Below are 25,999 nucleotides of genomic sequence, written 5' to 3'. Positions count from 1 at the left end.
TCCTCTATCGTTGCATTTCTACTACGTGGAACCGGTTCGACTCTGCTTGTCTCCCGTTGTTGTGGACCTCATTTCCTTTCCCCTACCTTTGGAAACTTGGATTTGAGGGGGTACGACATTTGTTGTCTGCACTGGAACCGGAACTGGGCCTGGTGTTCACTCTGCCACTAAATTCACAAGCGTCGCAAAGTAGTGACTCAAATACGTGACATTCCTGTAAATGAATCCCATGCTGTGGACAAATGTTTGAACAGATTAGAGGGATTCCACCCTTTAGAAGAAATGGAAGCTTTGACAGAGTTCAACTGGACCTGGTGTGGTCTGTTTAGACCTGGTGTGATCTGTTTGGACCTGGTGTAGTTTGTTTGGACTTCCATCCATCCATTATCCTCCACTTTATCCAGGGCCGGGTCGCGGGGGTAACAGTCTAAGCAGGGATGCCCAGACTTTCCTCTCCTCAGACTCCTCCTCCAGCTCTTCCGGGGGGACCCCGAAGCGTTCCCAGGCCAGCCCAGAGACATAGTCTCTCCAGCGTGTCCTGGGTCTTCCCTGAGGTCTCCTCCTGGCAGGACATGCCCAGAACACCTCTCCAGGGAGGAGTCCAGGAGGCATCCGAAACAGATGCCCGAGCCACCTCAGCTGGTTCCTCTGGATGTGGAGGAGCAGCGGCTCTACTCCGAACTCCTCCCTGGTGACTGAGCTCCTCCCCCTATCCCTAAGGGTGCGCCCAGCCACCCTGCGGAGGAAACTCATTTGGACCGCTTGTATCCGGGATCTTGTCCTTTCGGTCATGACCCAAAGTTCATGACCATAGGTGAGGGTAGGAACGTAGACTGACCGGTAAATCGAGAGCTTCTCCTCTCGGCTCAGCTCCTTCTGAACCACGACAGACCGGTACAGTGACTGCATCACTGCAGACACTGCACCGATCCGTCTGTCAATCTCACGCTCCATCCTTCCCTCACTTGTGAACAAGACCCCAAGATACTTGAACTCCTCCACTTGGGGCAAAGACTCCCCACCGAGCTGGAGAGGGCAGACCACCTTTTTCCGGTTGAGAACCATGGTCTCGGATTTGGAGGTGCTGATCCTCATCCCGCCCGCTTCACACTCGGCTGCAAACCGCCCCAGGGCACGCTGGAGGTCCAGGCTCGATGAGTCCAACAGGACAACATCATCTGCAAAAAGCAGAGATGAACACCTGTGGCTCCCAAACCGGACCCCCTCCGGCCCCTGGCTGCGCCTAGAAATTCTGTCCATAAAAATTATGAACAGAACCGGTGACAAAGGGCAGCCCTGCCGGAGTCCAACATGCACCTGGAACAGGTCTGACTTACTGCCGGCAATGCAAACCAGGCTCCTGCTTCGGTCATACAAGGACCAGACTGCCCTTAGCAAAGGGCCCCGGACCCCATACTCCTGAAGCACCCCCCACAGGATATCATGAGGGACACGGTCGAACGCCTTCTCCAGATCCACAAAACACACGTGGACCAGTTGGGCGAACTCCCATGAACCCTCGAGCACCCGATGGGGGGTATAGAGCTGGTCCAGTGTTTCGCAACCAGGACGAAAACCGCATTGTTCCTCCTGGATCCGAGGTTCGACTATCGGTCGGATCCTCCTCTCCAGTACCCTGGAATAGACTTTCCCCGGCAGGCTGAGGAGTGTGATCCCCCTGTAGTTGGAGCACATCCTCCGGTCCCCCTTCTTAAAAAGGGGGACCACCACCCCGGTCTGCCAATCCAGAGGGACTGTCCCCGACTGCCACGCGATGTTACAGAGACGTGTCAACCAAGACAGTCCTGCACATCCAGAGACTTAAGGTACTCAGGGCGAATCTCATCCATCCCCGGTGCGCTGTCACTGAGGAGCTGTCCAACCACCTTGGTGACTTCAGCTTGGGTGATGGACGAGTCCACCTCTGAGACCTCAGGCTCTGCTTCCTCCATGGAAGACGTGACAGTGGGATTGAGGAGATCCTTGAAGTATTCCTTCCACCGTCCGACAACATCCCCAGTCAAGGTCAGCAGCTCCCACTTCCACTGTAAACAGCGTTGGTGGGGAACTGCTCTCCCCTCCTGAGGCGCCGAACGGTCTGTTTGGACCTGGTGTCGTCTTTTCAGACCGTTTCTGCCTCAGGACCATGTTGGCCACGTTCAGACCAAAACAATGCAGCGTACGCATGATGTCATCACGCATGCGCAACGAAGGCAGAATCGATAAGCAGAATCATTAAGCAGGCAGGCAAACGATTCCAAGGAGTCAAAATACTGGGATCCGGTTCTCAAAAAGAACCGGTTCTCGATTCCCATCCCTAGTGGACACAGAGTGGACACTTAGTGGACTCATAGTGGACATAGAACAGGTGTGTTGGATGTTCTTCTACCTTTGTTGACCTCCTTGTCCAGAATCTGCAGCAGAACGTCTTCATAAACGTTCTCCATGTGGATGAAGTTGGTGTGGTCTGAGAAGATGAACTGTTCCATGTCCTGCAGCTCCTGGGGTCAGAGGTCAGAGGGGTTACCATAGGAACAGACAGCAGGCTGTGGTTTGTGTTTGTGTCCTACTCACCGTCCGGACGCTCTGGTCCAGGCGTCTCTTGATGAAGGGCAGAGTGATGGACACCAGCGCCTCCTGGAGGATCCTCTTCCTCACTGAGCTGCTGTCATAGTCGTATTGCTGCAGGTCAAAGGTCAAAGGTCAACATCAGCTCATTTCAGTCTCAAATGGCATAAATCATTATCAAACCCAGCGTTGACGTGTTTGGGTCCGAGGCGGTTCTGACCTTCAGGACCCGGTGTTTGTTCTTCTCGATGGCGGACGCTGCGTTGTCAGGATGATCCATCAGCGCTTTATTCAGCAGCTGCTCGAAGGTGAACGCCGCGTTCTCCATCAGCTGGAAGACACACACTGACCTCAGACCAGCAGCTCACAGCCGTCACATGACCTGTCACCTGACCCATCACATGACCTGTCACCTGACCCAATCACCTGACCCCCCCCCCCCCCGTACCTGCTGCAAGTCGATCTGCGCACTGTGGATAATGCCCAGAACGTTGGAGAACCCGAATCTGTCCTGAAGCAGCTGCAGCTTCTCCTGCAGAGACGCCATCTTCTGGTAACAACTGAGCAGGTTTGGCCTGGACATGTCGAACAACGCCTAGAGAACACAGAAGGAGATGGAGAACCACAGCAGGAACCACAGGAGAACGTAGAAAACACAGACATAGAACCACGACAGTGTCGGCTGCTGGTCTTTCAGACAGTGGAAGCTCTTTGTCGGCTTAAATAAAAAAAAAATGGTCCAGTTATTTCAACATGAATTCTTCCCTCCGTTCCTTTTTTTTAAGAAAATGCTCAGTGACCTTATCGTACCAAGGAAACAAGAAAATGGTGAAATTCTGTTCAATTGAACCCAGTTAGTCCAGTGGTTGTGTTTTCTTCCAGGTCAGTAAATGAACAGTTCATTTGTTTCTGTGATTTCACAGCAGAATGTGTGACGGTATTAAACTGAACTGTGTCAGTGAAGGAGCAGATCTGAAAACAGCTGTCAATCAAACCGGATTCAGCCAATCCTCTGATCGGCGCACGGAAGCTTGGTGTCCGGCCCGGCCGAGCTCCGCCCACAGCTCCGTTCACCCCCGGAGACGCCGAGCGTCCGGGGGCGGGACAACATGGTGTCATTTATCCAATGCTGGTCCAGTTTAGAGTCAGTTTAAACCAGTTCCACTCAGTCCCATTGAAGTGCATGGACGCTGAGCGTCTACGGACAAATGCACTGAGCAGAGATGGAATGAACAAACACAGACACGGGAATGGAGGAGAAGTGAACAACATCCAGTCCACTGATCTGGGATCAGACTGATTCTGAACCAACTGGTCTGAGAGATGAACGTGTTCCAACACATTTGGAGTCAATGAAATGAAAACAACTGAACAGATTTGAGCATTTAATGGGAGTCATTTTAGGAGAAGATGAGCTTCCACTGCAGTCTGACACTAAACACCTGTGAACCACAGCAAGAACCACATGAGAACATAGAAAACACAGACATAGAACCACTGCAGGAACCACATGGTCAGACAGTCGGTTCAAAGTTTTCTGGATTTCTGGGTTTTGCTGACATGGTTCTAGTTCTGTGTTTCAGGTGGGTTCATGGTTCTAGTTCTGTGTTTCAGGTGGGTTCATGGTTCTAGTTCTGTGTTTCAGGTGGGTTCATGGTTCTAGTTCTGTGTTTCAGGTGGGTTCATGGTTCTAGTTCTGTGTTTCAGGTGGGTTCACGGTTCTAGTTCTGTGTTTCAGGTGGGTTCACGGTTTTAGTTCTGTGTTTCAGGTGGGTTCACGGTTTTAGTTCTGTGTTTCAGGTGGGTTCACGGTTTTAGTTCTGTGTTTCAGGTGGGTTCACGGTTCTAGTTCTGTGTTTCAGGTGGGTTCACGGTTCTAGTTCTGTGTTTCAGGTGGGTTCATGGTTTTAGTTCTGTGTTTCAGGTGGGTTCATGGTTCTAGTTCTGTGTTTCAGGTGGGTTCATGGTTTTAGTTCTGTGTTTCAGGTGGGTTCATGGTTTTAGTTCTGTGTTTCAGGTGGGTTCATGGTTCTAGTTCTGTGTTTCAGGTGGGTTCATGGTTCTAGTTCTGTGTTTCAGGTGGGTTCATGGTTTTAGTTCTGTGTTTCAGGTGGGTTCATGGTTCTAGTTCTGTGTTTCAGGTGGGTTCATGGTTTTAGTTCTGTGTTTCAGGTGGGTTCATGGTTTCAGTTCTGTGTTTCAGGTGGGTTCATGGTTCTAGTTCTGTGTTTCAGGTGGGTTCATGGTTCTAGTTCTGTGTTTCAGGTGGGTTCATGGTTTTAGTTCTGTGTTTCAGGTTCATTGGTCAACAACACCCTCTGATGGTGAAGGAGCAGAACAGAACTCTAGTGTTCTCTGTTCCTGATGTCATGAACCCACCTGTGAGGTTCTAAGTGGTTCTGACCCAGTGTGTGTGCAGACCCTCTTATAATGGATGTGTCCACAAAGAACTGCTTCATTCACACTCATGTTAAACATGGAGGTTAAACGGAACCCTTCAAAGGTACATGTAGTAAAAACACCCGGAACCATGGGGGAACATGGGTTAGGGTTAGTGGGCGTTCTGGTCTGATGAAACCCAGGCGGAACGTTCTGCCCATAATTCCAAATGGTGTTTGGCCCAAAACCCAGCGGACCAACGTCTTTCTCACCTTCTTGAGCTGCTCGTTGTCTCCGCCCTTCAGGACGTCCTGACACACCTGGTCCATCAGGGTCTCGCTCAGGTGTCGACCCTCCTGGAACCCGGAGCTGATGGGTTCCATCAGCTCGTCCAGAACCGAACCCAGGTAAGGCTGCACCATCTCTGCACACAGCTGCTCCGTCGCCACAGAAACCTTATCTGGAAGAACCAGAAGAACATTAACCTTCAGATAAACAGGTCTGATGGACACTGGGTCGGATTAGGTTTTAAAAGCATCGCTGGTTTTTTACCGTCTTACAAACAGCTGATCAAAAATTTAAAGACCAGCTGAAAAATTTCATGAATTTACATTTTTCACTGTTGGATCTTCAGAAGGTTCTAAGTCGAGTTTCAAAATGCAAGAAGAAGAAATGGGATTGAGACAAAAAAAATTTTGAGTAAAATTTTTTGAGAACAAAAATTAAACTGAAATATTCTGTTCATCAGCTGATCAAAAGTTTAACACCACAGCCTTTAAAAGACCAAACCTGTGAAGTCTATCTCAGTTTAATTGTTGTTTTCAATCAATTTCTTACTCCAGATTTGTTTTTGTCTCAATCCCATTTCTTCTTCTTGCATTTTGAAACTCGACTCAGAACCTTCTGAAGATCCAACAGTGAAAAATGTAAATTCATGCAATTTTTCAGCTGGTCTTAAAATTTGGATCAGGAGTGAATTAACTATCTACCTGGGTCAGATTTGGACCACATATGAAAGTGGTCTGGGTCAGATTTAGGACCACATATGAAAGTGGTCTGGGTCAGATTTAGGACCACATATGAAAGTGGTCTGGGGTCAGATTTAGGACCACATATGACAGTGGTCCAGGTCGGATTTAGGACCACGCATGAAAGTGGTCTGGGTCAGATTTGGACCACATATGAAAGTGGTCTGGCTCAGATTTAGGACCACATATGACAGTGGTCTGGCTCAGATTTAGGACCACATATGACAGTGGTCTGGGTCAGATTTAGGACCACATATGACAGTGGTCCAGGTCGGATTTAGGACCACATATGAAAGTGGTCTGGCTCAGATTTAGGACCACATATGACAGTGGTCTGGCTCAGATTTAGGACCACATATGACAGTGGTCTGGCTCAGATTTAGGACCACATATGACAGTGGTCCAGGTCGGATTTAGGACCACATATGAAAGTGGTCTAGCTCAGATTTAGGACCACATATGACAGTGGTCTGGCTCAGATTTAGGACCACATATGACAGTGGTCTGGCTCAGATTTAGGACCACATATGACAGTGGTCTGGCTCAGATTTAGGACCACATATGACAGTGGTCTGGCTCAGATTTAGGACCACATATGACAGTGGTCTGGGTCAGATCAGTGCTGTTCAGACTGTCTTGAACAGATCAGATCCAGGTCACATTTCCCTTCCGTCTGAACGGAGCTTAAGTCTCTGCTCTTTGTGAAGTTGAACATCAGGTGAAGCTTCGTGTGTTTCTGATTTCTGTCATTTTGTCCGTTTGTAATTTGACAAAAATCAAACCAACAAACTCAAATAAAACCTGTGAAATCTGTTTGTGTGGAAAGAGGTGAAAGCTCCGTCTGAAGGAGAACCAGTGAAAGTCCTTCAGAAAAATGTGAAGTCGTTCATTAACTGATCCTTTCTTTGGTGTAAAGTCGTTAAAACCACGTAAAGCTCAACGATATTAAACGGTCGTTATTTTAGATGTTTTGGTCGATCTTGGTATTTTTCTAAGTAATCCATTACTTTTCATCAGATCTAGACAGTGCATTTGAGTTTCCTTGTGTGATAGAAGGTGCAGGTGGAGAACGTCCTCACCTCGGACCCTCTGCTCCAGCTGGCGTCTGGAACTGATGATGGCCTCCATGTCCGAGTGGATCTGCTGCTCCTGCTGACGAACCCCTGTCCGACACTCGTCCTTCAGAGCCGACAGACCCTCCAGCAGGTGCTCCTGGACCAGGACGTAGGCCGCCTCCACCGTCTGCAGAGCAGAAGGGAATCAGAACCACAGGAACCAAAGGAACCACAGGAACCACAGGAACCGCAGGAACCACATGGAACCACAGGAACCGCAGGAACCACATGGAACCACATGGAACCACAGGAACCACATGGAACCACAAGAACAACAGGAACCACAAGAACCATAGGAAACACAAGAACCACATAAAACCACAGGAACCACATGGAACCACAAGAACAATAGGAACCACAAGAACCACAGGAACCACATGGAACCACAGAAACCATAGGAACCGCAGGAACCACAAGAACCATAGGAAACACATGGAACCACAGGAACCACTGGAACCACCAAAATCAAAGGAACCATAGGAATCACAGGAACCACTGGAATCACAGGAACCACAGGAACCATAGCAACCACAGGAACCAAAGGAACCACATGGAACCACAGGAACCGCAAGAACCACAGGAACCACATGGAACCACAAGAACCACAGGAACCACAGAAACCACAGGAACCACAAGAACCACATGGAACAACAGGAGCCAAAGGAACTGCAGGAACCACATGGAACCACAGGAACCACAAGAACCACAGGAACCACATGGAACCACAAGAACAATAGGACAACAGGAACCACAAGAACCACAGGAACCACAAGAACCATAGGAAACACATGGAACCACAGGAACCACAGGAACCATAGGAACCACTGGAACCACCAAAACCATAGGAACCACAGGAATCACAGGAACCACTGGAACCACAGGAACCATACCAATCACAGGAACCACAGGAACCATAGGAACCACAGGAACATCCATAAAGACGTTCTAGAACTCACCGCGAACCAGACCCTCTTCTTCTCCGTCTTCTTGGCCTTGAGACGAGGCAGTAGGTCTTTCTCCAAAGATGGAAGCAGCTGTTCCATCACCAGGTTGGCCATGACCTAGAACACACCAGCCACCACAAGATGGAGAACGACATGGAGAACAATACAGAGAATGACAAGGACAAGGACAAGGAGAACAGGATGGAAATGAGTTGTGAACATTCCATCTAAGACTTAATCACTGTTGGATGTTGGAGGTGGAATCTCCATGGATTGTTTCTTAGAGTCTGTGAGTTCTGGATGCAGCTGATGGTGGAACTCTGATGTTCTGAACTGGTCTCAAAGTTCTGATCATCAATGTGGGTTTTATATCCTGGTGGTCAGTCAGTCGTTGGTTGGATGGTTATCGGTGCGTCATTGGTTGATGGTTGGTCAGTCATTGGTCAGTCGGTCAGTTATGGTGAGTCACTGGTCATTGGTTGGTCAGTCATTGGTCAGTCGGTCGTTGGTCAGTCGGTCGGTCATCTCTTGGATCATTTCACTTCTCATTCCATAGAAGTGTCTGTACGTCCAGTCTTCGTCTTCAGGACGTTTTATTGTCAGAACCTGAAGTTTGGTCTGAGCTCCTGAAGAAGGTTTATTAGTTTTCTGTTCTGTTTGGAACCTTTTACAAAATGACCTAAAACTGAAGGATCTGGACTCTGACGACCCCTTTAACCAGGTTAGGGTTAACTGGGTTAGGGTTAACTGAGTTTAGGTTATCTGGGTTTAGGTTAACTGGGTTAGGGTTAACTGAGTTTAGGTTATCTGGGTTTAGGTTAACTGGGTTAGGGTTAACTGAGTTTAGGTTATCTGGGTTTAGGTTAACTGGGTTTAGGTTAACTGGGTTAGGGTTAACTGGGTTTAGGTTAACTGGGTTTAGGTTATCTGGGTTTAGGTTAACTGGGTTTAGGTTAACTGGGTTAGGGTTAACTGGGTTTAGGTTATCTGGGTTTAGGTTAACTGGGTTAGGGTTAACTGAGTTAGGGTTAACTGGGTTTAGGTTATCTGGGTCTAGGTTAACTGGGTTTAGGTTAACTGGGTTAGGGTTAACTGGGTTTAGGTTAACTGGGTTAGGGTTAACCGGGTTAGGGTTAACTGGGTTTAGGTTATCTGGGTTTAGGTTAACTGGGTTTAGGTTAACTGGGTTGGGTTAACTGGGTTTAGGTTAACTGGGTTTAGGTTATCTGGGTTTAGGTTAACTGGGTTAGGGTTAACTGGGTTTAGGTTAACCGGGTTAGGGTTAACCGGGTTTAGGTTAACTGGGTTTAGGTTAACTGGGTTAGGGTTAACTGGGTTTAGGTTAATTGGGTTAGGGTTAACTGGGTTTAGGTTATCTGGGTTTAGGTTAACTGGGTTAGGGTTAACTAGGTTAGGGTTAACTGGGTTTAGGTTAACTGGGTTAGGGTTAACTGGGTTTAGGTTAATTGGGTTAGGGTTAACTGGGTTTAGGTTATCTGGGTTTAGGTTAACTGGGTTAGTGTTAACTGGGTTTAGGTTAACTGGGTTAGTGTTAACTGGGTTTAGGTTAACTGGGTTTAGGTTAACTGGGTTAGGGTTAACTGGGTTTAGGTTAACTGGGTTTAGGTTATCTGGGTTTAGGTTAACTGGGTTAGGGTTAACTGGGTTTAGGTTATCTGGGTTAGGGTTAATTGGGTTAGGGTTAACTGGGTTTAGGTTAACTGGGTTTAGGTTAACTGGGTTAGGGTTAACTGGGTTTAGGTTAATTGGGTTAGGGTTAACTGGGTTTAGGTTATCTGGGTTTAGGTTAACTGGGTTAGGGTTAACTGGGTTTAGGTTAACTGGGTTAGGGTTAACTGGGTTTAGGTTATCTGGGTTTAGGTTAACTGGGTTAGGGTTAACTGGGTTTAGGTTAACTGGGTTAGGGTTAACTGGGTTTAGGTTATCTGGGTTTAGGTTAACTGGGTTAGGGTTAACTGGGTTTAGGTTAATTGGGTTAGGGTTAACTGGGTTTAGGTTATCTGGGTTTAGGTTAACTGGGTTAGGGTTAACTGGGTTTAGGTTAACTGGGTTTAGGTTAACTGGGTTAGGGTTAACTGGGTTTAGGTTATCTGGGTTTAGGTTAACTGGGTTAGGGTTAACTGGGTTTAGGTTAACTGGGTTATCTGGGTTTAGGTTAACTGGGTTAGGGTTAACTGGGTTTGGGTTAACTGGGTTAGGGTTAACTGGGTTTAGGTTAACTGGGTTAGGGTTAACTGGGTTTAGGTTATCTGGGTTTAGGTTAACTGGGTTAGGGTTAACTGGGTTTAGGTTATCTGGGTTTAGGTTAACTGGGTTAGGGTTAACTGGGTTTAGGTTAACTGGGTTAGGATTAACTGGTTTTAGGTTATCTGGGTTTAGGTTATCTGGGTTAGGGTTAACTGGGTTTAGGTTAACTGGGTTAGGGTTAACTGGGTTTAGGTTATCTGGGTTTAGGTTAACTGGGTTAGGGTTAACTGGGTTTAGGTTAACTGGGTTAGGGTTAACTGGGTTTAGGTTATCTGGGTTTAGGTTAACTGGGTTAGGGTTAACTGGGTTTAGGTTAACTGGGTTAGGGTTAACTGGGTTTAGGTTATCTGGGTTTAGGTTAACTGGGTTAGGGTTAACTGGGTTTAGGTTATCTGGGTTTAGGTTAACTGGGTTAGGGTTATCTGGGTTTAGGTTAACTGGGTTTAGGTTAACTGGGTTAGGGTTAACTGGGTTTAGGTTAACTGGGTTAGGGTTAACTGGGTTTAGGTTATCTGGGTTTAGGTTAACTGGGTTAGGGTTAACTGGGTTTAGGTTAACTGGGTTTAGGTTATCTGGGTTTAGGTTAACTGGGTTAGGGTTAACTGGGTTAGGGTTAACTGGGTCTTTAATGATGGAGGTTCAAACTTCCAGATGTTGATTCTGACTCATGCTTATTTTAGTTTAAATAAGTTATTTGAAAAAAATGCATTTATTACATTTATTGTATATTTTGTACATGTGTAACTTTATTTGTATCATTGACTTATTTGTTTGTTTGTTTCTACTCTGACTGTAACTGATATGTAATCTGTTTCTTACTCAACAGTTTTTTACTCACAGACTTTCCTGCCTAAATAAATAAATGAATAAATCTGATAAAAACTGAACAGATGATGAAGGTTTGGAATCCCGTTTGTGTTTTTATCTTGAATCTCAGTCCATGTGATTAAATAAACAAACATTCTTTAAAATTAGACAAAGTTTCATCTGAAGAAACTTTCATTCCATAAAATGTCAAGAATCTAAATCAAACAGACTTGATTTCTGGACGTGAGGCTGAAAACGCGCCCATCGTCGTACATTCTATTCATTCCAGTCATTTCTGTCGTGTGACGTTCGAGTGCGAGGCGTGCGCTGGGAGTTCAGATGCGTCGCTGTGTTCACACTCACAGCAGGAAAAACAGGAAAGGCCAGAGTCTGAGTCAGACGGTAAAAGGTGAAGAGGAAAGGCTTCCTGCTTCCCCTCCTGTCGCACAATCAACAAACACAAACCAACAAACACAAAAGCAGCGCCCGCTCCCACTTTCTGTTTTTTACAGGAAAAAAAGAGGAACAGGAAGTAGAAACAAAGGTGTGTTGTTTGTGTTTGTGCTGCACATGCAGACGTGAACGCACCTTCCATGTGTAAAAAAGCCCTGAAGGATGGAAACGAGAACGCAGTGAAAACAATGAAGCTGTTGTTTCAGCTCAGGCTGGTGTCGAAGCTGGAAAATGAAGAACGCCTGCTTCTAGAACCTGCAGCCACTGTGTTTCTAGAACCTGCACCCACTGTGCTTCTAGAACCTGCACCCACTGTGCTTCTAGAACCTGCACCCACTGTGTTTCTAGAACCTACACCCACTGTGTTTCTAGAACCTGCAGCCACTGTGTTTCTAGAACCTGCAGCCACTGTGTTTCTAGAACCTGCACCCACTGTGTTTCTAGAACCTACACCCACTGTGCTTCTAGAACCTGCACCCACTGTGCTTCTAGAACCTGCACCCACTGTGTTTCTAGAACCTACACCCACTGTGTTTCTAGAACCTGCAGCCACTGTGTTTCTAGAACCTGCAGCCACTGTGTTTCTAGAACCTGCAGCCACTGTGTTTCTAGAACCTGCAGCCACTGTGCTTCTAGAACCTGCAGCCACTGTGTTTCTAGAACCTGCAGCCACTGTGTTTCTAGAACCTACACCCACTGTGTTTCTAGAACCTGCAGCCACTGTGTTTCTAGAACCTACACCCACTGTGTTTCTAGAACCTGCACCCACTGTGCTTCTAGAACCTGCACCCACTGTGTTTCTAGAACCTACACCCACTGTGTTTCTAGAACCTGCAGCCACTGTGTTTCTAGAACCTGCACCCACTGTGTTTCTAGAACCTGCACCCACTGTGTTTCTAGAACCTGCACCCACTGTGTTTCTAGAACCTGCAGCCACTGTGTTTCTAGAACCTGCACCCACTGTGTTTCTAGAACCTGCAGCCACTGTGTTTCTAGAACCTGCACCCACTGTGTTTCTAGAACCTGCAGCCACTGTGTTTCTAGAACCTGCACCCACTGTGCTTCTACTGATGCAGTGTTACATCGTCACATTAAACTGTCACATAAAACAGGATTTATGTTTAGATCTGCGTAACAGTTTTCTGTCCACACATCAGTGAATCGTGTACATTTCAGACTTCAGTTCAGTTTGTCTTTTCTAGAAATAATTTAAAACCATAAAAACTGGTCTGTCTTTTTTTCTTGAACCCTTTCAGTTCAGGTTCTTACCTCTTTAGATCTGCTTATTTATATTTATATTTATACTTATATTTATATTTATCTAGACTCCTTTTTTAGATTTTTTCTAGACTTGTTACAGTTTGTTACATATGCTTAGTTCTACTTCTATAGGCTCCTGATTTAAAGTTAGTTGTTACAGTTCTTTTGCTCAGATCAGGGTTCTCACACTCCTGTTCTTTCAGGTTCCACATTCAGTCTGATCTGATCTGCAGTGGACCGGACCAGACAAATAATAACAGAATAACCAAGAAATAATGACAACTGACAATTTCTGTCTTTGTTTTAGTGCAAAAAACCCCATTAAATTATGAAAATACTTACGTTTATAAACTATCCAAACAAAAAGATGTGAATAACCTGAAAAAAACTGACATTTCTTCAGTAAAATCAGTGTAATTTTCTCAGTCTTCTTCCTCCACTTCTCATTAGTCCATGTGCATTCTGGATCAGATCTCCAAAGACACTAAACACTGAGGAACAGGAAGAAAAGAGTTCAAACTGGACTGAATTTAATACAGACATTTCAGGTTGGACACATTTGTTCAGGTTAGTCACATTTTATTGGTACAGGAGAGTTTAGAAATGGAAAGAGTTTCACAATTTAATGTGATTTTGTGCACTAAAACAAAGAGCAAACAATCTATCTATCTATCTATCTATCTATCTATCTATCTATCTATCTATCTATCTATCTATCTATCTATCTATCTATCTATCTATCTTCATTATTTTGTTCTTTTTTATTGTGTTGCTTGTTTGTTTGCTTTTTTTTTTTTTTACTTTTCATCACTCTCGAATATTTTGTTCATGTTTTTACTCATTTTGTTGCATATATTTGTCATTTTTATTCATTTTGTTAATTATGTTGCTCTTTTTTGTTCATTGTAGTACTTATTTACATTTTTTATTCATTCTCCTTAGTTTTTATTTGTTTTATGACATTTTCTTAATTTTTCCATTGATTTTTCACCTTGTTTGTGCATTTTTGTCCATTTTATTCCTAATTTTGTCTGTTTTTTGCTCATTTTGTTACTTATATTCATCATTTTTATATATTTTTTTAGTATCTATCTATCTGTCTGTCTGTCTGTCTGTCTGTCTATCTATCTATCTATCTATCTATCTATCTATCTATCTATCTATCTATCTATCTATCTATCTATCTATCTATCTATCTATCTATCTATCTATCTATCTATCTATCTATCTATCTATCTATCTATCTATGTCAGTCTTGATCTCATGTTGCTCATTTTAATGCTTTTACTTTTCAGTTTTATTTGTTTCTTCTGTTTTGTCTTTGTGACATTTTGTTCCCTTGTTAATTTCCATTTTCATTCTATAATTAAATGTTGTCTTATTACGGCTGACGTCCACATATTTAACAGAAGGAAAGTTTCAGGTTCATGATGATGATTCCTAATAAATACGTGTCATAAATGTTTTAAATTCCTTTGTTCTGTCATTACTTTATTAATGTTTGATGTTGGGTCTCGACCTGAAACTGATGAAGCTGAACCGCTCGAAGCTCTGTTAAACCTGCTGAACCCAAACCTCCAAGGGTTAATTAAGGCCGTTCACCTGAAGCTCGTTAACGATCTAACACCGACCCCTGATTGGCTCATTTGTCACATGTTTTCACTGCGGTGTGATTGGTTTATGAGCTGATGCTGGTTTCACCGATACTGAAGCCGAGGACCAAGAATCCACATCGTAAAAGTCTGGAACGGCTTTGAACTCTGATCCTGTTTCAGTTAAAGGGACTCTGACGGTTGTTTCTGTCCCAGTTTCAGTTTGAACTTGAATGTGACGGTGGTTCCTGACGTTCTACTGTTTGTTTGTTTTTTGGACGGTAGGTTCTTCTAGATTCTGTCTTTGGCCTTTACGGGGTTAACGGGGTCTGTTTAACCTCTTTAATTTGTGTAACGGTGGGTTTCCTCCGTTAAGTGTCGTACTGTGACAGTTTGAGTTCGAAGCTTTAATTTATCCATCCATCCATTATCCACCGCTTATCCGGGGCCGGGTCGCGGGGGTAACAGTCTAAGCAGGGTTGCCCAGACTTCCCTCTCCCCCGACTCCTCCTCCAGCTCTTCCGGGGGGACCCCAAGGCGTTCCCAGGCCAGCCGAGAGACATAGTCTCTCCAACGTGTCCTGGGTCTTCCCCGAGGTCTCCTCCCGGTGGGACATGCCTGGAACACCTCCCCTGGGAGGCGTCCAGGAGGCATCCGAAACAGATGCCCGAGCCACCTCAGCTGGCCCCTCTCGACGCGGAGGAGCAGCGGCTCTACTCCGAGCTCCTCCCTGGTGACTGAGCTCCTCCCCCTATCCCTAAGGGTGCGCCCAGCCACCCGATGGAGGAAACTCATTTGGACCGCTTGTATCCGGGATCTTGTCCTTTCGGTCCTGACCCAAAGTTCATGACCATAGGTGAGGGGAGGAACGTAGACTGACCGGTAAATCGAGAGCTTCGCCTCTCGGCTCAGCTCCTTCTTCACCACAACCGACCGGTACAGCGACTGCATCACTGCAGACGCTGCACCGATCCGTCTGTCAATCTCACGCTCCATCCTTCCCTCACTGTGAACAAGACCCTAAGATACTTGAACTCCTCCACTTGGGGCAAAGACTCCCCACCGACCCGGAGAGGGCAAACCACCTTAAAACCCCTTAAAAAACAACTTAATAAAATAATATAAAATAGCTTTAATTTATTTATTTTATATTATTTTATGAAGTTGATTTTTAAGGGGTGCCAGCCAGGTCTCTCTCCTGACATTTAAGATGTTAAGACAGTCGTTTTAATTCAGCCTTTTCTATATGCTTGAGTCTTTGGTTTTGGTTATTTAGTTTTTGTCTGTTTGTTATCCCTCAAACTACACAAAGGATGCCAGTCTTAATTAAACAAACCCTCTACACATTAAATGACAGAAAAAGAAATCACACATTTAAACCATTTAAAATTTGAAATCATATATTGAACAGTGATTGCACAAAAACTCACAAATTCAAAGTATAAATTCCCCCCCAAAGTCCAAACTCAAAATTTCCACCTTAGGTTTAGTATCAGTCTTTTAGAAGAAAAAGGTAAAAAACAGTTCGGTTCATTTAAACAAAAAATTCCACTCTGGGTTTTCCAAAGTTTTTCAGAATACAAAAAAATGATTAAGTTCATCCACAAAATATATAAAAAACAAGTGCACAGTTCCATTTCGGGGCTTTAAAGAAAACAAAAAAATGATTTTCCTCACACCCTGTCTTCACTACTCTGTCAGTCAGTCCAGTCCAGTCCAGTCTAGTCCAGTCCAGTCCGGTCAGTATGAAATCCAGTCCGGGTTTTGGCTGCTGGTGGTTTGGCGTGAAAGGATGACCGGCTTCTGTAGCAGTGGAATGAATGGATGGGATGAACCAGCAGGAGAACGGACGGAGATGAATGTAGTTGGGAAGTGATATGGACGATTAAGCGGACGTAGTAGCGGGGTTAAACTGCCGTACTGATGTCCTGTCTATGATCGGTGGCTACGACGCTTCCTACACTCTTCTGTGCCGTCGTCTGTGGAATGTGGATGTGGGGGGGTGTTTAAAAACAGTCGCCAACTGGGAACGAATGGGATGACGACGATGACGTGGTGACAATTTCCAGGGTGTGTACGGCAACTACCAGGCATGTTACGGGGTGTGTGTGTATTTGGTGAAACTTAACCAAGTTGTCACAGTACGTACCCGGACATCGCTGCCGATCAACATGTCCCAGGCCTCGTAGTGACCTTTGACCTGTCGGTAGAACCGGATGGCCTTGAGGAACGCCTGGACCTCACACGTCTTCTTCTTCAAAAAGTCTGAAATAAAAAAAAAACACAGAGAAACACGACAAGACGTTTACTATAAAACACAGTGTTGGGAGTAATGTGTTACAAAAGTAATCCATTACAGTAACAGATGACTTTTTGCTGTAACACAGTAGTGTAAGGGATTACTTACCAATTTTCAGTAATATTTGATACGGTACATGTTCACTAGCACTTGCATTACAACACACTTCCCACTTCAATGTGGGTTTTATGTCCTGTTAGTCAGTGGTCAGGTGGTCATTGGTCAATTGTTGGTCCGTCATTGGTCAGTCGATCTTTGGTCGGTTATCAGTGAGTCATTGGTTGGTCAGTCATTGGTCAGTCAGTCAGTTATTGGTCCTTGGTCAGGACTAGTTAGAATTCTTTACCGATAGTGGATCTGGTCCAGGTAACAGGACAACACAACTGGTCTGGGTCAGTACTGGTCCATCCAGTCCAGGTAAAGGGACAACACAACCGGTCATTGTAAGAGAAGAACCACTTAGGTCACATGACATTGAGTTTCATCATGTTCTGTCTCATCTGAATTCACTTTTATCCTTCAGTATAAAATGTTTTCAGAGAATGTCCTCGTGACTCGGTTTATTTCAGGATCACGTGTTGAACGTTGACGTTAACGTCTGGAATCTGAATGAATATGAAGTGAATTCAACACCGCAGTCACTCGATGATCGTCGACACTCGACTGAAAACTGCAGAGAATCACCAGGATTAGACGACGTCTCCGGTCTCGTCCTCGGAGCTGGTGTGGTGAGGCTGTTGCCATGGAAACTGATGGGCTCAGTTAAAGTGATGCTCCGTGTCGAGTGCATCATGGAAACATCAAACCTCAGTCAGAGCTGAAGGTCTGATCCAGAAGAAAACTGATACGAATGTCAGCAGGTTTTCAACAGATTCTACAAAAACAGACCTGACGACCGGACTGGACCGGACCGGACTAGACCCGTCGAACACTGGGATCTCACGGAACACTACAGGAACACCACTGCCTTTAGACGGAACTATCTGAAACTACAGGAACACCAAGGCCATCGGCATTTCGGTTGTTGATATTTCAGTTGTGATGTTTCAGTCAATGTTTTGGTCGTTGATGTTTCAGTCAGTGGCATTTTGGTTGTTGATGTTTCGTTCGTGGGCGTTTCAGTCGTTGACGTTTCAGTTGTTGTCGGGTGGTACCTTGGTTCTGGTGGCGGATGCAGTCTGACATGATGGACAGGAAGGCGTCCTGCTTCGCCTGCTGACGGAAACAGAAGTAGGAGTCTCTCCTGTAGGGAAGGCGGAGGTAAACCGGAAACTGACCGGGCATGGACGACAGAGGAGGAGCAAAGTCCTCCTTCACATCTGGAAAACACAACGCACATGAGGTCCAAACAAACAAGCAAACAAACAAACAAACAAACAAACAAACAAACAAACAGCCTCGTACCAGTCGACTCTGACAAACATCACCTTCACTTCTTTACAGTTTAAGATCAGAGCGAAAACAAACCAGATGTTCATGAAAGGATTCAGGAAATGGACAAACATTAAAACATAAAAGACTTAAAACATAAAAACTACAGCGATTTCTGAATCCTCACTCAAGCCCCATTTTATTTTTCTAAATTTGTCCGAACAGTTCGAGCTGTAAAACAACCGGTGATTTTTAATCCAATGTTGTGAAAGTTTGAACCTTTAAACTGTTAACGTGGTGAAGGTCGGGCTGTTTGATGAACTCTGTGGCGTCCTGGTTCTGGTCTTTTCGTAGTTTTTATGTCATGTGTTTTTTTTTACTCACTGGTGTCGTCGGGGAAACACTTGTCGACCATCACCATGTACTTCTCCTCTGTGGTCAGAACGCTGCCTCCTGTTGGCAGCAGTTTGTGTCGCGCAGGAACGCCTTTAAGAAAAGTCTGACACAACGACGGACACATCAGCGGACAGGTGACCCTGACCTGTGACCTCTGACCCCAGGTGACCCTGACCTATGACCTCTGACCCCAGGTGGCTCCTAACCTTTGCCAAACTGGGCTGACCTCTGTATGACCCTGGACTTGCAGTGACTCCAGACCTGCACTGACCCCTGACCTGTACTGACATCTGACCCCTGGTGACCCCTGACCTGCGCTGACCCCTGGTGACCCCTAACCTGCGCTGACCCCTGGTGACCCCTAACCTGCCCTTACCCCTGGTGACCCCTGACCTGTGCTGACCTCTGCTAACCCCTGACTTGCACTGACCCCTGGTGACCCCTGACCTGCGCTGACCCCTGACCTGTACTGACATCTGACCCCTGGTGACCCCTGACCTGCGCTGACCCCTGGTGACCCCTAACCTGCCCTTACCCCTGGTGACCCCTGACCTGTGCTGACCTCTGCTAACCCCTGACTTGCACTGACCCCTGGTGACCCCTGACCTGCGCTGACCCCTGGTGACCCCTGACCTGTGCTGACCTCTGCTAACCCCTGACTTGTGCTGACCCCTGGTGACCTCTGACCTGACCTCACCTCCAGACTGTCATGACACTCCAGACAGTAGTTGGCTCTGACCACCACATAGCGCTCCCTCCACTTCCTGGTGTCGTCGAAGTAAAGGACCGCCTCCTCGTACAAGACCTCGCCCCCTTCAGGAGCGTCCTGTGGACAAACAGACGCAGATGTGAGGACAGATGTGAGGACAGACGGTAGGACGGACTCAGCTGAACAGGTGTTGCAGTCACAGCAGAACTGAGTCTTTAATGGACGACAGTGAACTTTTATGGAACTGAACCTCATGTTTAATTAATATAAAGTCCAAACTGAAACCATTTTACATCAGATTCAACAGAATGAAAATACAGACCTTTAACTTCACTCTGTATGGGAGTAAGTCTGTCTCATCAGATTTTGAATTATAAAAACCATTTAAGTTCTAGCACTGAATTTTTTTGCACTAAAATTAAGTATCTGAATTTTTTGTCTCTCAATTTAACTATGTTCATAAATTTAGATTAAAAAAATTCAGAAGCAAAAAATTCAGATCACACATCCGGGACACCAAGGATAAGCAATAATTCTATTTCAAATTGACCCAACAGCCAGCTAATCGAGTTATGTTAGGCTGGTCATGTGACACCGATGCAGGAAGGTGGTCAGCACGGATGTGTGATCTGAATTTTTAGCATCTGAATTTTTTGCTTCTGAATTTTTGCTTCTGAATTTTTAGCATCTGAATTTTTTGCATCGGTTGTTAGTGTTTCAGTTGTTGATCTGAATTTTTTACATCTGAATTTTTTGCTTCTAAATTTTTTGCTTCTGAATTTTTTGCTTCTAAATTTTTTGCATCGGTTTTTAGTGTTTCAGTTGTTGATCTGAATTTTTTACATCTGAATTTTTTGCTTCTGAATTTTTAGCATCTGAATTTTTTGCATCGGTTGTTAGTGTTTCAGTTGTTGATCTGAATTTTTTACATCTGAATTTTTTGCTTCTAAATTTTTTGCTTCTAAATTTTTTGCTTCTGAATTTTTGCATCTGAATTTTTTTTATTCTAAATTTATGAACATAGTTGAATTCAGAGACAAAAAATTCAGATACTTAATTTCAGTGCAAAAAAAAAAAAAAAAAATCAGTGCTAGAAATTCAGTGGCTTTTATAATTCCAAATCTGATGAGACAGATTTTCTTCCATAACTCTGAACTTTAATCACTGTGTGAACCAGATTTCACTGTCGACTGATTCTGATCTCGTCTCCGTTTAGTGTCTGGTTTCATTTCATTCAATCCCAGTCAAACGATACTGGTTTTATTCCAGAGTAATAGAGTAAAAATCATCATCTTGTTTAATTTGCTGATGTTGAACTCATGTTCAGTCATGTTTCTGGACCTCGCAGCAGTTTTTACATCAGGCTTCGTGTTGAAACTGGATATTTGAACTGTTGAACTAAACTGTCGTCTTCACAAACTTCAGCCTGAAACTGAAATAAAAGACAGAAAAAAAACAGACAAACATTCCCAGACTGGACTGGAGGACGAAGACGTGGCGTCCTCACCCGATTGGACGGACGGCGGTTTGTCCTACCCTCTGTTTGAGCAGCTGTGTGATCTGGTCTTTGTTCTGTTCCAGATCCTCTTCCAGCTGACGGAACCGGGTCACGGAGAACTGAGTCCTGTAGAACGGACTGAAGGCCTTAAGCTCCGCCTCCACCTGACCTGAAAACACAGACAGAGGCTTTATCACAGCCACACAACAACATCAGGTCACGTTTCAGATCAGGGCGTAACTGGGTCCGGGTCCAGGTCCATTCACACCTAAAGGCTCCTGGAACTGGACCAGTCTCATTCCCTTTTTTTTAATCTGCGTCTTCATCTGAGAATCTGGCGTCGGTTTCAGTGACTCATTAAATGAACCGTCATGGGAACAGAGTCTGAAACACTCTGAAACAGCTGCACATGAAGCACGAAAAGACGACTCAACTGAAACCACAACGTCAATTAACCAACAATTAATGGAATAAAGATCCACAGTCGACCAGACCGGAAAGAAAACCAGGTCTGACCATCAGATCTGAAACATTAGGGACTAAAATACCCTCCCATCGACAGAGACTATTACTGAGCATTTCATGTTTTACATGTAGGTGAAGAGGACTGAGAACAAAGCCATGAGGAACTCCGCATGAGGTTTAGTTTGTAAAGATTTGTGGTCTCATATGGAACCTTTTCCACCGTCCTTCAATGTTCAAGTGTCTCCAGTTTCACCAGTGATTCACTCATCCATCATCTCCAACCAATACTTCATCTGTACAGTCATCCTGGGGGGGGGGGCGGGGGGGGTCATGGCCCCGACTTTCCATCTATGACAAACTGATCTTAGCCCTGCATCTGGATCGTAATGATTCCTTGGTTTTTGATCCAGGACCACATCTGACACCAGGGGGTTCAGGTGCACTCAGATTCTGATGGACCAAGTCTCCGTAGACCACGTCAGCCCTGGTCTCTGTAGGCCACATCAACCCTGGTCTCTGTAGACCATATCGACCCTGGTATCCGTAGTCCACATCAGCCCTGGTCTCCGTAGACCAAGTCAACCCTGGTCTCTGTCGACCATTTTGGCCCTGGTCTCCATAGACCACATTAGCCCTGGTCTCTGTAGACCACATTGGCCCTGGTCTCTGTAGACATCATCAGCCCTGGTCTCTGTAGACCACATCGACCCTAGTCTCTGTAGACCTCATCGGTCCTGGTCTCTGTAGACCACATCGACCCTAGTCTCTGTAGACCCCATCGGTCCTGGTCTCTGTAGACTACATCGACCCTAGTCTCTGTAGACCTCATCGGTCCTGGTCTCTGTAGACTACATTGACCCTAGTCTCTGTAGACCTCATCGGTCCTGGTCTCTGTAGACTACATTGACCCTAGTCTCTGTAGACCTCATCGGTCCTGGTCTCTGTAGACCACATCCATATCCCTTTGTTTACTCAGAGTCCCAGAGCTCAACACCACATAAACAGACGCTCTGAGGCCGATGGGGGACAGGTCTAGACCTGCAGCCGCCGGCGTCTCAGGTAAAGTCATTACCTCTGAGGATCAGGAACCCGCACCACAAAAACCTGATCCACGTCTCCATGGAAACGAAACTGAAGAGGATTTAAAGGAAAACAAACACCAGGATTCACACATTTCCACCCAAAAGTCTGTTCTGAGCAGAAACCAGGAGGATGTGGGACCCGGTCCCAAGACCAGAACCAGGATCTGGATGTGGATCTGGATCACAGGATTTATCAGATCTTATCAAAGTTCAAACCAAACTATAAAAGCACACCATAAAACTATACAAGTACACCATAAAACTATAAAAGTACACCATAAAACTATACAAGTACACCATAAAACTATAAAAGTACACCATAAAACTATACAAGTACACCATAAAACTATACAAGTACACCATAAAACTATACAAGTACACCATAAAACTATAAAAGTACACCATAAAACTATACAAGTACACCATAAAACTATAAAAGTACACCATAAAACTATAAAAGTACATCCTAAAACTATAAAAGTACACCATAAAACTATACAAGTACACCATAAAACTATAAAAGTACACCATAAAACTATAAAAGTACATCCTAAAACTATAAAAGTACACCATAAAACTATAAAAGTACACCATAAAACTATAAAAGTACATCCTAAAACTATAAAAGCACACCATAAAACTATAAAAGTACATCCTAAAACTATAAAAGTACACCATAAAACTATAAAAGTACACCATAAAACTATAAAAGTACATCCTAAAACTATAAAAGTACACCATAAAACTATAAAAGTACAACATAAAACTATAAAAGTACATCCTAAAACTATAAAAGTACACCATAAAACTATAAAAGTACACCATAAAACTATAAAAGTACATCCTAAAACTATAAAAGTACACCATAAAACTATAAAAGTACACCATAAAACTATAAAAGTACATCCTAAAACTATAAAAGTACACCATAAAACTATAAAAGTACAACATAAAACTATAACAGTACATCCTAAAACTATAAAAGTACACCATAAAACTATAAAAGTACAACATAAAACTATAAAAGTACATCCTAAAACTATAAAAGTACACCATAAAACTATAAAAGTACAACATAAAACTATAAAAGTACAACATAAAACTAAAAAAGTACACCATAAAACTATAAAAGTACACCATAAAACTATAAAAGTACATCCTAAAACTATAAAAGTACACCATAAAACTATAAAAGTACATCCTAAAACTATAAAAGTACACCATAAAACTATAAAAGTACATCCTAAAACTATAAAAGTACACCATAAAACTATAAAAGTACACCATAAAACTATAAAAGTACATCCTAAAACTATAAAAGCACACCATAAAACTATAAAAGTACATCCTAAAACTATAAAAGTACACCATAAAACTATAAAAGTACATCCTAAAACTATAAAAGCACACCATAAAACTATAAAAGTACACCATAAAACTATAAAAGTACATCCTAAAACTATAAAAGTACACCATAAAACTATAAAAGTACATCCTAAAACTATAAAAGTACACCATAAAACTATAAAGTACATCCTAAAACTATAAAAGCACACCATAAAACTATAAAAGTACACCATAAAACTATAAAAGTACATCCTAAAACTATAAAAGTACACCATAAAACTATAAAAGTACATCCTAAAACTATAAAAGTACACCATAAAACTATAAAAGTACACCATAAAACTATAAAAGTACATCCTAAAACTATAAAAGCACACCATAAAACTATAAAAGTACATCCTAAAACTATAAAAGTACACCATAAAACTATAAAAGTACACCATAAAACTATAAAAGTACATCCTAAAACTATAAAAGTACACCATAAAACTATAAAAGTACACCATAAAACTATAAAAGTACACCATAAAACTATAAAAGTACATCATAAAACTATACAAGTACACCATAAAACTATAAAAGTACATCCTAAAACTATAAAAGTACACCATAAAACTATACAAGTACACCATAAAACTATAAAAGTACACCATAAAACTATAAAAGTACATCCTAAAACTATAAAAGTACACCATAAAACTATAAAAGTACACCATAAAACTATAAAAGTACATCCTAAAACTATAAAAGCACACCATAAAACTATAAAAGTACATCCTAAAACTATAAAAGTACACCATAAAACTATAAAAGTACACCATAAAACTATAAAAGTACATCCTAAAACTATAAAAGTACACCATAAAACTATAAAAGTACACCATAAAACTATAAAAGTACACCATAAAACTATAAAAGTACATCATAAAACTATACAAGTACACCATAAAACTATAAAAGTACACCATAAAACTATAAAAGTACATCCTAAAACTATAAAAGTACACCATAAAACTATAAAAGTACATCCTAAAACTATAAAAGTACACCATAAAACTATAAAAGTACATCCTAAAACTATACAACTGCATCCTAAAACTATAAAAGTACACCATAAAACTATAAAAGTACAACATAAAACTATAAAAGTACATCCTAAAACTATAAAAGTACACCATAAAACTATAAAAGTACACCATAAAACTATAAAAGTACACCATAAAACTATAAAAGTACAACATAAAACTATAAAAGTACATCCTAAAACTATAAAAGTACATCCTAAAACTATAAAAGTACATCCTAAAACTATAAAAGTACACCATAAAACTGTAAAACGAACACATTGAGGCTGGTTTGTTTTCACTGCAGTCCTTCAGTTCATTAACATAAATATTTCAGAACATGAACGCATTAAAAACCATTTACACAGTTTCAGATGAAACCACTGCTGCGTTCATTTTTATTATTAATGGATTCAAAAGGTTTTCATTGATTTTTTTTTTATTGATGTGTTCGATTCCTCTGATAAACAAACGAGACTAAGTTCTTTTGCATTTGTTTTTTTACCAGATCAGTACATTTTTCAGATTTTTCTTGGGGTTCTTGGTGCTTCTTATGGTTTTTAGGTTCTTGTGGTTCCTGTGATTCTCGGTGTTCGTAGTCCTGGTGGTTTTGTTCCTGGTTCCGCTGTAGGTCCAGGTCCAGGTCCAGGTCCAGCTGATCCTCAGGGACTCCCTTGTTTTTTCCTCTTAAACAATGCCTGCTGCAGACGGTTGATGGTTTGGTTTCCTCACTGATCAGCTGGAGGCAGGATGTCCAATCACAGCCCAGACCAGGAACCACAGGCTGGACCCGCCCCTTTGACCGGGTCAACCGTCCAATCAGAGTCTAGACATTCTTAATCTATTATTAGATTATTTGACTGGTCCGGCCCACTTTAGATCATGTTAAGGTAAATGTGGAACTGAACTAACATGAGTTGGACAGCCCTGGGTTAAAGGTTAAAGGTTAAAGTCAGTATTTATTTTGACCTTTGACCCCATGACAAGAAGCAGCAGGAACCATTAGAAACATCTGACATGTGTGGAACAAGGTTCTAATAGTTTTGGATTTTTTGTTATGGTTTAGTTTTATTTAGTCTGGACTTTTTTTCTCTAATTCAGTTTGTTTCAATTCATTTTTAGAGCAGGTTTAATAGTTTTTATTAATTTTCATTATTAGGTGTAGTTCAGTTGTAGTTCAGTTGTAGTTTAGTTGTAGTTCAGTTGTAGTTCAGTTGTAGTTTAGTTGTAGTTCAGTTGTAGTTCAGTTGTAGTTTAGTTGTAGTTTAGTTGTAGTTCAGTTGTAGTTTAGTTGTAGTTTAGTTGTAGTTCAGTTGTAGTTTAGTTGTAGTTCAGTTGTAGTTCAGTTGTAGTT

The 25,999-nt window shown here is 43.1% G+C and overlaps 1 protein-coding gene and 1 long non-coding RNA gene across 3 annotated transcripts in view; both read right to left on the bottom strand.

Moving 5' to 3' along the window:
- The window catches only part of LOC115418659 (protein Niban), a 42,127-nt gene that overhangs the window by 2,139 nt on the left and 13,989 nt on the right, over nucleotides 1–25,999 (bottom strand). For both annotated transcript variants that reach the window (XM_030133198.1, XM_030133199.1), the window contains exons 2-13: nucleotides 20,726–20,856; nucleotides 19,178–19,306; nucleotides 18,469–18,583; nucleotides 17,868–18,032; nucleotides 16,564–16,679; nucleotides 8,047–8,151; nucleotides 7,055–7,217; nucleotides 5,220–5,407; nucleotides 3,017–3,163; nucleotides 2,789–2,899; nucleotides 2,575–2,682; nucleotides 2,390–2,501 (exon numbers count right to left, since the gene is read on the bottom strand). In XM_030133198.1, coding sequence (XP_029989058.1) covers nucleotides 2,390–2,501; nucleotides 2,575–2,682; nucleotides 2,789–2,899; nucleotides 3,017–3,163; nucleotides 5,220–5,407; nucleotides 7,055–7,217; nucleotides 8,047–8,151; nucleotides 16,564–16,679; nucleotides 17,868–18,032; nucleotides 18,469–18,583; nucleotides 19,178–19,306; nucleotides 20,726–20,856 — 1,590 coding nt within the window. The remainder of the gene's footprint in view (nucleotides 1–2,389; nucleotides 2,502–2,574; nucleotides 2,683–2,788; nucleotides 2,900–3,016; nucleotides 3,164–5,219; nucleotides 5,408–7,054; nucleotides 7,218–8,046; nucleotides 8,152–16,563; nucleotides 16,680–17,867; nucleotides 18,033–18,468; nucleotides 18,584–19,177; nucleotides 19,307–20,725; nucleotides 20,857–25,999) is intronic.
- On the bottom strand, nucleotides 12,366–13,111 carry LOC115418660 (uncharacterized). Its single transcript, XR_003935340.1, has 2 exons — nucleotides 12,610–13,111; nucleotides 12,366–12,561 (listed from the first exon to the last, which is right to left on the bottom strand). It is a non-coding gene; the product is annotated as an uncharacterized LOC115418660 (long non-coding RNA).

Source organism: Sphaeramia orbicularis, chromosome 4 (genome assembly GCF_902148855.1).
Source record: "Sphaeramia orbicularis chromosome 4, fSphaOr1.1, whole genome shotgun sequence".
Classification (NCBI taxonomy): Eukaryota; Metazoa; Chordata; class Actinopteri; order Kurtiformes; family Apogonidae; genus Sphaeramia; species Sphaeramia orbicularis.
This window is presented reverse-complemented; position numbering and strand designations above follow the sequence as displayed.